At 34.4% G+C, this 12,290-nt stretch overlaps 1 protein-coding gene across 1 annotated transcript in view; it reads left to right on the top strand.

Annotated features, from left to right (window-relative positions):
* The window catches only part of PGAP1 (GPI inositol-deacylase), a 72,720-nt gene that overhangs the window by 32,473 nt on the left and 27,957 nt on the right, over nucleotides 1-12,290 (top strand). Inside the window, exons 7-11 of the mRNA XM_081731432.1 lie at nucleotides 805-949; nucleotides 3,181-3,443; nucleotides 6,840-6,959; nucleotides 9,257-9,475; nucleotides 11,901-12,098. Of these exons, the coding sequence (XP_081587558.1) occupies nucleotides 805-949; nucleotides 3,181-3,443; nucleotides 6,840-6,959; nucleotides 9,257-9,475; nucleotides 11,901-12,098 (945 nt within the window). The remainder of the gene's footprint in view (nucleotides 1-804; nucleotides 950-3,180; nucleotides 3,444-6,839; nucleotides 6,960-9,256; nucleotides 9,476-11,900; nucleotides 12,099-12,290) is intronic.

Here is a 12,290-nt window from a genome sequence, read left to right as displayed (position 1 = left end):
GGGAAAAGAAACCAATGTGATAACTAAGCTCGGGAATCGAACTTGGAATCCGTTCAGCACCCGTACATTGATATCTTCGTTAATTCAACCTGAATGCATGCAAAGCTATCTGTACATAAATGCTGTTTTCCTGCAAATCGTAATGCAATTGAAACAAAACAAAGTTTTATTCCAGGTTCACCACAAACAACGCCAATAAATCACTATATTAGAAGTTATGGATTACATATAAGAGAGGTATGTGAGAATATGTTATCAGAATAGTTCCCACGAATGAGGTTTGAACCTGAACACATTAACACGTAAAATGAGAAAACACAGAAATGAAATGAAATTCATTTCTTTAAGCCCAATGCATTAAATAAAATTAATATCCTCAAAATTAGTTCATAATAAAGATCACTATAACCGTTTTCCTTTGACTATGCCAGTTCCGAAGTCTTTTTGATTCATCCATTTTCCGAGGCAGTTCTTGAGGCCTCACGATGGTTTTTTTTCACTGTGTAATGTTGTTAACCTCATGCCAAACACACAATCTGGATGACCAATCATTTTCTATCAGGGTTGTCTTCCCTTAGTCTTTGTAGATTCCTCCACCAATTACAAGGCAGTTAAGCTGTTTATCTTCACAGAGACGAGTTTCTGAGCGCAACAATTGTCAGATAGTTCGTGTGGCCTGAAAGTATGAACATCAATCTCATTGAAATTGTTGTATACGAGTAATAACAAGCTATGTGTTTTCTGGTTTAGTATTGGAGTTCTTTACACGTTTTCATTCGTCTTTTTTTCTTTCTTTTTTTTCAGTGAATCAGGAGAGAATCTCTCGGAGAAAGGAAGTATTATTCCTTCGCGGAAGTTTAAAAGAAAATTTATATATATCAATATGTCTGAAATGTGGTATACTTCATACACTCATGTCATCGTTCGTATTTTACCATCATCAGAGCCAGTAAGTACATAAGCATTTCAAAATTACCTTAACTTCTTAATTTATGAAATACATTTGTATGAGTACCCCGTATAAAATAAGTGGTCTTTGTTTTTGCTTAGTCCATGGTATAACTGAAATTCCTTCAGATATTTTCATAAAGAAGAGTGAATTATTACCGTGTCATTTGTCAAAGGAAGTAATTTCGGCACTTCTGTGGATAAAGTAAAAGTTCACGAAATTAGTATCACTTCACTCAATACAAACGAATGAAAGACATACTATTAGTACCGTAGGGTAGCGGTTACCAACCAGTGTGTCGCGGCATGATGGTGCCTGTTCATCGTGCTAATCCCCCTTCTACTTGCACAGAAAAATATTATCGCAGAGCAGTTTTTGTCCCATACATCGATTCTCTTTTACAGTCACTAAATAACATATTTTCTGAGGATAATAGTCCAGGTTTCTCTCAGTTTGCATTACATCCATCCGAGATGAGAAATCTTTCTAAGTCTCAGTTCTTGCAGAAGATGGAAGAAGTAAGCCGAACGTACAAGATAGAAAATTTCATTTCTCAGGCAGAATGCTGGTTTGATTTGTAGAGACATAGAAATATGGATTCTGCCAATTTAGAAAAACTCACTCTTTTCAACTTGATGGAACAATCTACATTTTACCCAGCAATAAAGAGGTAATTCAAATATATATTACACTTTCTGTTACAACTTGTACCGTTGAAAGAAGTTTTAGTACATTAAGGCGTGTTAAAACTTGGTTAAGATCTACCATGTCTGAAGAATGATTAACAGGATTATGGATGATGAGTCTCCATCGAGAAACTGTACAAAAAAACAAAACATAATTTATATCTTCTGTGTTGGATGCCTTCGGAAAAGAGCCAAGACGTGTACAATTTTTGTTCAAAAAGTAACGCATATAAAGTATTGAGTGGTTATTATTCATGTGCTATGTAAATCTTGTTTTAATATTTATTAGAGTAATTTAGATGAAGCAAATTTAGTGTTTTTTTTTTAATTAACCACGTGACTTTGAAAAAAGCCATTATCAAACAAACTTCCCAGATATGCAAAATTTCTGCATTAGTAGTACTTCATTAACTGTGATTCGTATAATGAATAATAAAGGATAGAAATTCGTACTTCAAATCAAACTTAGTAAACAATTTAGTTGTGTGAGTGAAATTTGAAATGGTTTTAGTTACCAGAAATATGAGGACGTTGACAGACCGATAGTGATCTTTATTGTGATAATCCTGAATGTGGTCTCTCCTGCTATTGGTAAGTAATATATACTTTTTTCTTGTAAATTTTCTGTTCAGCGTTAATAAAAGTCCATGTTGCTCTTATATGAATAAAACCTATTTCCATTTGACTCCAAATGCATATGTCATATTCTCTTGTTAAATAACAAGAGAAAGAAAGAAATATTTTAAAAAAGGACTCTGGGAAAGGTTGTGCTACAAAACTTTTGGAGTAGTCTGTACAATCTTGGTGTACAATGTATATAGATTAATTTTATGTAATCTATTTTGTCTTCTAATTTCATTTCGTATTTGTTGTCTTTCGTAATTTTACAATAATAATAGTATAATCAAAATAAATAATATTTTCATGTTTTGTAGGAATAGAAAAGGGAAAATGCTACTAAAAGGAAGCAGGGGTGTCATTTTAGATCATTTCAGATTTGGCTTGGGGGAGGGGAAGTCCCTCACCGACATAAGATTTTCACGGGTTTTACTAGTATATTAGTAGACAGTTGAGTAAAGTATATTGTTTCTCAAACTCAGGAAGGGGAAATTGCTCTCTGCCCCCTAAACGACGCCCCTGAAAGGAGGTCGTGACTTCTTTTTCGAAAATACGGGAGCACATTAAATGGTTAAATATCTTTCTCAAAATAATAATAATAATAATAATCTCCTGGAATGTATGCAACATATTAGTCTTTATAGGACTTGGAGTTTGTGTAATCTGAATTCCAACAAGACAAAAATCATATAATAGCAAGCTAATCTTTTTGACCCCCTGCGAAATTTTCTACGGACGCCTCTGGTTCTGAGCACTACTTTCTCGCTGTGTACACGTAACCTTAATATTGTAGATATTTCTTTCAGAATTTTTTGTCTTGTTACAATAATAAAATAATTAACACTTCGAGGGTAAATCATTTTGTAATTCTGATTTAGAAGACGTTAATATCCATTCTTTAACGTTTTGTTTTTTCTACTTTTACAGGTTCAATTAAACATTGATGTTCATTCATCAATGCATCGTCATATCATTCATCCTGTTCCTAGTATATTTTCCTCAGCCAAGTCTTCCATTATCAAGGCCACTGAAGATAAAGCATTGTATTATAGTATTACACTGTCGGGATTAGAGTATATATGGCAGGCATTTGAAATATATATAGAGCCTCAGTGTAATCGCGATTCACTTAATACCGTTGCTACGTTTGGAACAACTTGGAGCAGAGAAGACAATACCTTCTTTGTCATGTGAGTAAGTAATATTGAGTCAATTTCATCGGTGGTGTTTTATTTTAAATATAGTGTCTGAAATTAAAGCTTTGTACTTACGGTCTATCGAATTCCATATTATAATTCAAGGTCCATTTATTTCTCACGTGTTTATACATGGTCTGTTTATTTCGTCTGTGTTTGTAATGTCGCCTTATTTTTTATGTTAATCTGAAAACTGCTGTACCTTTACTTGCTTTTTCTGTCGTGGAAGATCGAACACGGGCTTTCCGCAGGAAGGCGAAAATGCCATTATTTAGCCATGATGGAACTCCCAATATACGTGTGCAGTGCTGTGTAATAATTTACACGAGAGCGAGACCAACTGCCTTTAAAAGATGTAAAGTCTTTGATTCAAGATATCCAGAAGCGTTCTCTTGCAGTATGTAATAATGTACATGGATCGTGCATTTTCTACTTCAGTTGTGGTATTCACACTATTAGTTTAATTCAATACTTGCCTTTAGCTAGAGGAGGCTTCGTCCCAGACCCCCTCGTTTTCTCGGCCTACGGCCTGGCGTCTCGTATGTATCACCCTTGCATCAAGAGTGAATTTTCTGCATTTTCTCGTAACATTTCCTGAATTTGGCCCAGCTGGGGGCTTCGGTCCCTGAGCCCCGCGTTTACTCGGCCTACGGCCTCGCACCTCTTAAACCCACAATTCTACGAAATTTCAAGTTTCTTTTCTTATTTCAACTATCTAAAAGATAAAATTTTGTATCCCAAGAAAACGTCCATTTAAATAACAGGAATTTTTCATCCCTTCCTTTAGGCCCTTTAAAAACTAAAAATATTCACTTTTGGCGATTTTCCTGTGGGGTAGTCCCGGAAGGCTAAACTATGCCAAATTTCATCATTCTAATCCTGCTGGAAGTGCCTAAAAGTTTGGGGTGTAGATGATGTCCCTTATACATAACATGGGAAAGATTTTTCAGTTCCCCATAAGACCACTGTAAAGTTGGAATTTTCTATGTTTGGTGATTTACTTGGGTAACGCTAACGAAAATATACAAGCATACAGAATTTCTTTTTTAATTCCAAGTACCTAAAATATGAGATTATACGTCCAAAAAAGAGGTCAATTTAGATAACATGGGAAGTTTCATCATCTCCCTTTTAGACCGTATAAAACTTAAAAATATTCATTTTTGGCAATTTTTCTGTTGGTTAGTCCCGAAAATCTACAATCATGCCAAATTTTAGCTTTCCACGTCAGCCGGAACTACCCCTTTATTTTATATCAGTCAGCTCATGTAGTTTTATATATAGTTAGGATGTGTATCATTTATCACAATGGAATGTATGAGACTCGCATGCTTCATTTGTACTGTATTATACTGTATTAATATGTGTGATTAACTTCGCAAGACCTACACTTGGGCATGTAATCTTTATCCTTATAAAAGATGATGGTCTCTATATGAGAGTAGAATCGAAGGACGAAGCTAGACCAAAATGAAGAGAAGTAAAGTTAATGCGTTAGAGATGTCTGATCTGGAAACTACAGGTTTCTTAAGAAAAAGCAAAATACTATTGTATATGATAGGAAGTGCATAGAGAATATATATATTGACTAAAAGTATAAAAGTTATTGTAAAGTGCAAGTCATATGTAGCTGAACAACAAAACTGAAAAGACTTCTTACAACGGAGACGAACTTAAGTCCTTGATTTCTTCTTGTGAAAATGAGAAATTGAAAAAGCTCACTCTTAACCTTTTCTGTATGCTTGTTTCAGAACTAGCTTAATAGAAATAAAAATTGATTCTAAATGCTGTAAGTTATGTTGATGCAGAGAATGTTTTATTTAGATATCCGGAGGAATGGCGGTAAACACTTCTTTCTTTAAAAAATAAACAAATAAAGTTCAAGATATTTACGTATTTCTCATGATTTTATTTTCCAGTTTTGATTATTTTGTTTTCACTGAAATTTTAGAATAGGTATTGATTATCATCATTATTCTTTGACTATAAAACTGACCGACACGGTAGAATGGAACAAATGTGGTAATAATTACTGTTTAATGTTGTGATTTACTTTTTCTCTTTGCTTATGTGTAAACAGTTTTAATTATTATTATTATTATTATACAGTAAATCCTGTATTCAATGGATCCTTTATTAAACGGAAACTTGTGTTAAATGAAAATATTTCACGGTCCCATGAATTTGCTAGCGAAAATCGTGTTAAATTCTTTTCGTTAAACTGAAACTGTATTATGCGGGCAACGGAAATGAAAATAATCCTCTTATCGGGAAATTCCAAGTTTCGGAGTGCAGCATTTAGAAAGTTTTTAGGCATCCTATGAGAGTTTAAATATATTTTAGCAGAACAGACAGTGATGTGCAAACCGAAGTAATACGACGGATATGCATGCTTCAATTGAGAATTATATGGAAAGTCTGAAAAAAGAAGAGATTGAGAAAGAGTAGAAATAAGGCATTGAGTTGGAAGAAGACTGTAGGCCAAAAATTTATGAAGATTCTGTCAAAAGTGTAAAAGAACTGTAACATTTGCCTTACGTTGACACTGGAATGCTTCATGTAGTTTCTCAGGCAGACAAGCAGCGATGTGTATAGAAAACCCTCCTGACTATTGGAAAAATTAACGTGTGCAGTATTTTTTTCTTTTATTCTAAGTTTTGCGTGTATTAATTCGTAGTAGAAATAAATACCGTAAACTGACTAAGGTACGTACAGCATCTTATTTTATCTTAGTATGTACATCATATGCATACACTTTTTTTTCATATGTCTACCTTCGTTAACCGGAAACTGATCTTTAACGGAAATTTTTGCGAGTCCCGTTCGATTCCGCTAAAGACAGGTTTTACTGTATATTTCTTTTACATGTGTCATTTGTTTAATTCGTTAAAACCTTATATCTTCCAGTGAGTCTTAAGTAATATGCCCTGATGAAAGTTTCACAGATGACCCTGGTGATTGTAATAATAAACTTTTCCGTTATTGTGGTAGTTGTTTGTTTCTCTTAGTCAAAACAGTAACAACAGTCATAGTCCAAGTTAAAACTAAACCTTTGAAGTCCAATCTGCAGGTCTACAAGTGGTTACAGAAGTCTGTTTACACTGAAAGTTTCTTCCAAGTTAACATTATGTTTTAATGTAACTGAAAAATAAAGCGTAACAAATCTCTGTTAGTAGTCGAATTAAACTTCCTAACTATACAGTACACTGTATGAGGTATTAGAATTAATATATTCATTGCCTATCATTTCTGCCCTACAGTTCAAATACACTAAATAAAATTTCAGGTACCCTATCAGGTGTTTGAATACTTCTTTCGGATATGTATTTTATATGTAAGAAGCAATATAATGAATAGATTATGTTTATTCTCCCAGTGTTTATATTACAGGAAGAAAAGCAATAACTCAATGTTGGTAAGACTTCAGACTCCAAAGCCATCAACAGCTGTGCGAAATGACACTGCAAAGCTGCTCTTGAAACTGGATCCATCCTGTACACATTCTGTGACGTAAGTACATATTCTGCGATGTACTTCAGATAATATTAAACAGAATTACATTACTTTAGATAATGTTTTATTATCAAGTATTTAGTCGAGAAAATAGAAAATACTTGAAATAAAAAATATTGAATTACTGTATTATGTTATTGTGTTATACTCAAACTCTCAAATTCATATTGGCATAGTCAATGATAGACGAGAGAAATATTTTGTGTGATTTCCAGTTTTCTCAGTTTAGTTTACGTACTGCACTTTACATAATATAAACTAGCAGAAATCCCTTTCTTCGCATGGGAAGAATAAGATTAATAAAGAATATTTGAAAATATAAATATTTGAATATAGTATCTAGATACTTTTAAACATTATCTGGTTTCTGGATACTTGCTGATAAAGATTCAGTTTTACTTGAATTATGCGTGGAAATTCTCACGTAGGATCTCAGACTTAATACTTAGCCAAATCGATTTCTCACTTGACATTTTGAATGTCAAAAGATATAGTAGATAAATTTCAAGGCTGTGCACTCAGCTTTCTAAGCAAATATGTAATAGTAAAGCTAAAGTATTTAATCCCCCTTCCTATCCTTCTTTAAAAAAAAAAAAAAAAAAAAAAAAAAATCAAACTTTGTACGTATGTATAAAATGTGTACAACATTTCAGGTCCCTACCCCTAATAAATTTGGGTATGTGTTTCTAACTTTAGCGATCACATTTCATAAAATCCCATCTTCCCCGTAGGCTAGCACCTAAGGTGAACAGTAGCATAAAAATTCAATTTCCTACTCCAAAATGTTTCGGAGATCAGTTAAAATATGAGAAAAGGTCAACCGTCCGTTATTCTCGTAGGAGCATTCGTAAAGAATCCCGTCTTATTCTCAGCCTAGTTATGGTTCTTGAAGAACATTTTTACAAACTTTCAAGTTCCTACGTTTCCGAGATTTGATGAACGAAAATAATAATAATGCAAGCTCCTTTTCACTCCTTAGAGGATACCTTTCAGAAAAATCCTTATTCTCGATCTAGGGTTCAGGAAGAACACTTATACAAAGTTCCAAGTTTCTATCTGGTGCTAGGGGTCTCGGATTCAAACCCTGCTCCCGCCAAGTGAACTTGTGGTGGACAAACACCGTGTGCGTGGGTTTTCTCGGAGTTCTCCCGTTTCCTCCCACTTTCTTCATTCCACCATTTCATTCATTACTCATTATCACCGTCTCCTTTAGCCTAACCGGCATAACCTTGGGACGTAAAACTCAAAATTTCATTTCATTTTTCCAAGTTTCTACGTTCAGCAACTTCGGATATCTTGTGAACGCCTAAAATAAGATTGAACCCTTCCATTCCCTCTTTAGCAGTCACATTCGCAAAATCCAGTCTTTCTTACAGCTCAAGGATCAGAATGAACAGTCGCATAAAATTTCAAGTTCCTGCAATCAAAGATTTGGAAGATTTGGTGATAAGTGAGTCAGTGAATCTAAAAGCATCAAATCGCAGTTTGCAGAAATTGCACACCACTTGGTTACATATGTTTTCAGACGTTGGATTGGCAGAAGTGAACCTATGGAATGGGCACCACAGTCACCTGATCTCAATCCCAAAAATTTTGCCATACGGGAAACTTTGTAATCTGAAAATTATACTGTGTCAGGCGTAATCCCAGAGGTTTCCATAGAATGACTACTTCAACGGTTGCACTGAATCCTCACGTGTTTAAAAGAATTCTAAGAAACATGTTGGAACATTTTGAGGAAGTTTGGTTTAGGGTAGTGTGAAACATGTGAGTACGTTTTGCATTGAGGTAATTTTCTATTAAACAGTCTTATTAATTTAAGATTTTACAGTTACTCTGTATAGAATGAGAAAAGTTTGAAAGAAAAATAATCGTTATTTGGAGAAGGACTTTACATTGAAAGCATTTATTTGACTGGTTGGTTGGATTGAAGTTTCGCATTCCTTTCAGCACCGTGATGTGGACCGGGACCTACATTTTAAGGTGGAATTCGAACACTGTAATGCGTTCATTTTTTTCCATGGCTCTACCACCAGGAATCGAACTCGGGTCCCTGTATATCAAAGGCGAGTACGCTAGCCATTAGATCAGTGGGAAGGGTTCACTCGTTTCTCTATCACAAAATTTTATTATTTGTAACGAGAGTTTTATTATTATTATTATTATTATTATTATTATTATTATTATTATTATTATTATTATTATTATTATTATTATTATTATTATTATTATTATACTTTTCGTTTACTGTGTAAGTAACTGAAATTAACACGTTTATATTTTCTTTCTTTCAGGTTACAGAGTTCCCCATTTGGCTGCTTGGGTCAGTTTGCGCGCTACTATCTTCATATGCTTTTGGCGTATGCTGTTGCTATTTTATTTTTAACTCTTCAGCATCAATTAAGGAACCTCCATGACGCTGGTTATTGTGTCAACTTTCATTCAGCTCTCATTCGGGGAGGAAGACTGTTTTCTGTTATACCAGTTGTAATAGTTATGTCGAAGATTTTAGAGTAAGTATATCCGAAACTTCACTATTAGTTAAAGTAATGTTAAAGCTACTTGGCTTTATTAATGAATAGATAAAACATTACTTGAAGGAACGCGTACTTTTCTTATGGGAAATGACCTTCATTATATTATTTTAATGTGTGACATTTCAATTCTTCACATCTTCCTAAACATAAGTCATAATAAGCACATCCCCTGGAAAACCTATATTAAGGCCATTAACCAATTGTAGATCGGTTACGACTATGTAATCAAAAATTATTATTGTTACCTCTTATTGTGTTAATATAAAAGGAAAAGTTCTAGGACCGTGATCGGCAAACTTAAAAGAACTACCAGCTTTTTTTATCTTACGTTTATTTATTACCTATAAACTTACATTTGTAGTAAACATGAAATCAAACTAAGTTAGCAAATGTCTAATATTATACAATGTAAAACATAACGTGCACAACCCGACGCGCATACAGTCAACTGTGAGGTGAGGCTGACAATGGCAGTTGCACGGGAGAAACCAGCAGTTGTTGTCGTCAGCATCCCTGTTGTTAGCGTCAGCTCAGTGGAGGAATAAAGGTTAGCCAACCGGAGCGTTAACGCAATCTACTGAAAATGTCCTCACGAGCTACTAGTAGCTTGCGATCGACGGTTTGGCGATCACTGTTGTACGAATTTATAATTATGTTGTTTATTTATTATTTAAAAAAGAAAGAATGGGATCTTTCTTATTTTTCATATTCTATTTATAAGAGAGTTTTAAAAAAAAACAATACAAAACAACACCTTATGTAATAGCCTGGATTCCAATACTTAAGATTTGCTTCACGCATATTCCGACGTGTACCCCTGTCTTCTCGCCTCAGAGTAAATGAAAGTTGTACGAGGGTTGATAACCCATTTGCCAGTTCAGAATGGAATGGCAAATGAAGAATGCTGAAATAGACAGTTCAAGATATCTGAAACAATTCCCAGACAACTTTAAAATTGTTACTGTGTCATTACTCATATAATTTCCATTTACTCTGCTCTCTCGCTCGTGTAAGTTTTTCTGCCTTTAGGAAGCACAGTCGCATTTGTGCAAGGATAAGTCGTGAGTTTTGCAATGTTTCCACAACCCAAAAAATAGGCACGTTTATACGCCGTGATCGACCGTAAGTACAAGGTGAAACTGGTCCCAAGAGATTATGTGGCAAGCAGACTATTTAACACGAAGCCGCCACTCCATTAATATCTTCAGTCAGTTTTTAGTGGCAGTGATGATGAGTGCTCAACGACGTCTCATACGTGAACTGTTACTGTATGAATTCGAACCGGAGCATAACGCTGTGGAACGTTGGCAAAATATGTTGGTAGAGATCACTCCGAAACCTAAAGGTACGTACCGTCCACTGTATTGCTCTTTGTTTACCACTGCTCTAGAATAACAGAAACTTTTTTGATTACCAGGTACAATGGTGGACAAAAGAAAATGTCACAAACTAGATCATTCATTCGTTTGTATCTTGTACATAGTGTCGTCGTCAAATGCCTGCTGATTTTCCGAATATTTTCCACTTTTGTATAACCAAGCTTTTGGCAACATTTGACCCAATATCATTGGTCAAGTTTCTTCGTAATTTCGAGGCTAGGCGTTGGCTACATTTACTCACAGGTTAATTGCTCGTGCTGATGCTGAGTGAGAAAAAAAATCTCACATAAGCTTGAAGTTTTTCTACCACAGAACACTTCCGTATTTCATTTGATTTTGCGGATGAATTGTTTTGAACATGTAGTGAGTGAGCTCATCGAGTTGAGTACGGTTCTGATTTCGAGCTCTTTACTTAAAAGCCTCTTTACAATGTTATATTCTTGCATTTCGTCTTGATGTATAATGAATGAATACGATTCTTTTGATCTTTTACCAATTCTAAAATAGCTTAGTTCTAATTTTTATATTGAGAATTGATACTGCATCACCATTCAGATGTGGAGGCATCTACTTTAAAAAAAAGAATCTTATGCTTGAGGAAGCCTCCTTCAAAACTATAAATTTTCGTCATATTTCAATATATTTTAAGCGATATATTTTGCCAATGGGAAATACTCAATCAAATCGAAGAGCGTCAACCAAACGGAACGTGGATCACCATGATACTTTCAGTTTCATAGTCCAAACTAATCATGGTTTGCTTTCTAATTAAGCTGCTCACCCCTGACCGATCTTTACTAGTACTGTTCAGTTGTACAATAATTAATATTATTTCGAAGGTTGTCTGTATTGAGCGAAGTTAAAGTTAATAGGCTTTGCATTAGTTGTGCTTTGTTATTATAGTATTAACGTTATTACTAAGTAGTGTAGTTGAATATCAATATATTTTCCCAAAAATTGAAACATGTTTATACGCTGTTGTATGTTGCTTTAGTAAGCAATACGTATTTGTTGTTTTCTAGGATGGTTATTTTGTTAGGAATTGCACCATCGCTTCTTCCACAACCAGATGCTGTGAAATTACGAGAAAGAAATTTAGAATTTTTAGTTCTTCCCGTTATTTTATACGTGATTGCTTTTGCAATGGTTTACCTTGTTGGCCTCTTATGTTGGATTGCTGTTGTGTTCTGTGGTAAAACAGCGTACACAGTTTTCGTCAGGTAAGATTTTAGATTTATGTCTGTTGTATTTGGAAGATAAATTGTGTACTTGTTTAATGACAAATTGACGAATGCTTATAATTATTAGTAGTCACCTGCCTTAATCATCCGTCTCCCTTAGCCTAAAGGGCATAATCGTGAGACGTTAAACTCAAAGATTTCATTTTATAATTATTAGTTAAACTTAGCGCT

The sequence above is a fragment of the Thermobia domestica genome, chromosome 11, assembly GCF_964235325.1.
Source record: "Thermobia domestica chromosome 11, izTheDome1.hap1.1, whole genome shotgun sequence".
Lineage (NCBI taxonomy): Eukaryota > Metazoa > Arthropoda > Insecta > Zygentoma > Lepismatidae > Thermobia > Thermobia domestica.
This window is presented reverse-complemented; position numbering and strand designations above follow the sequence as displayed.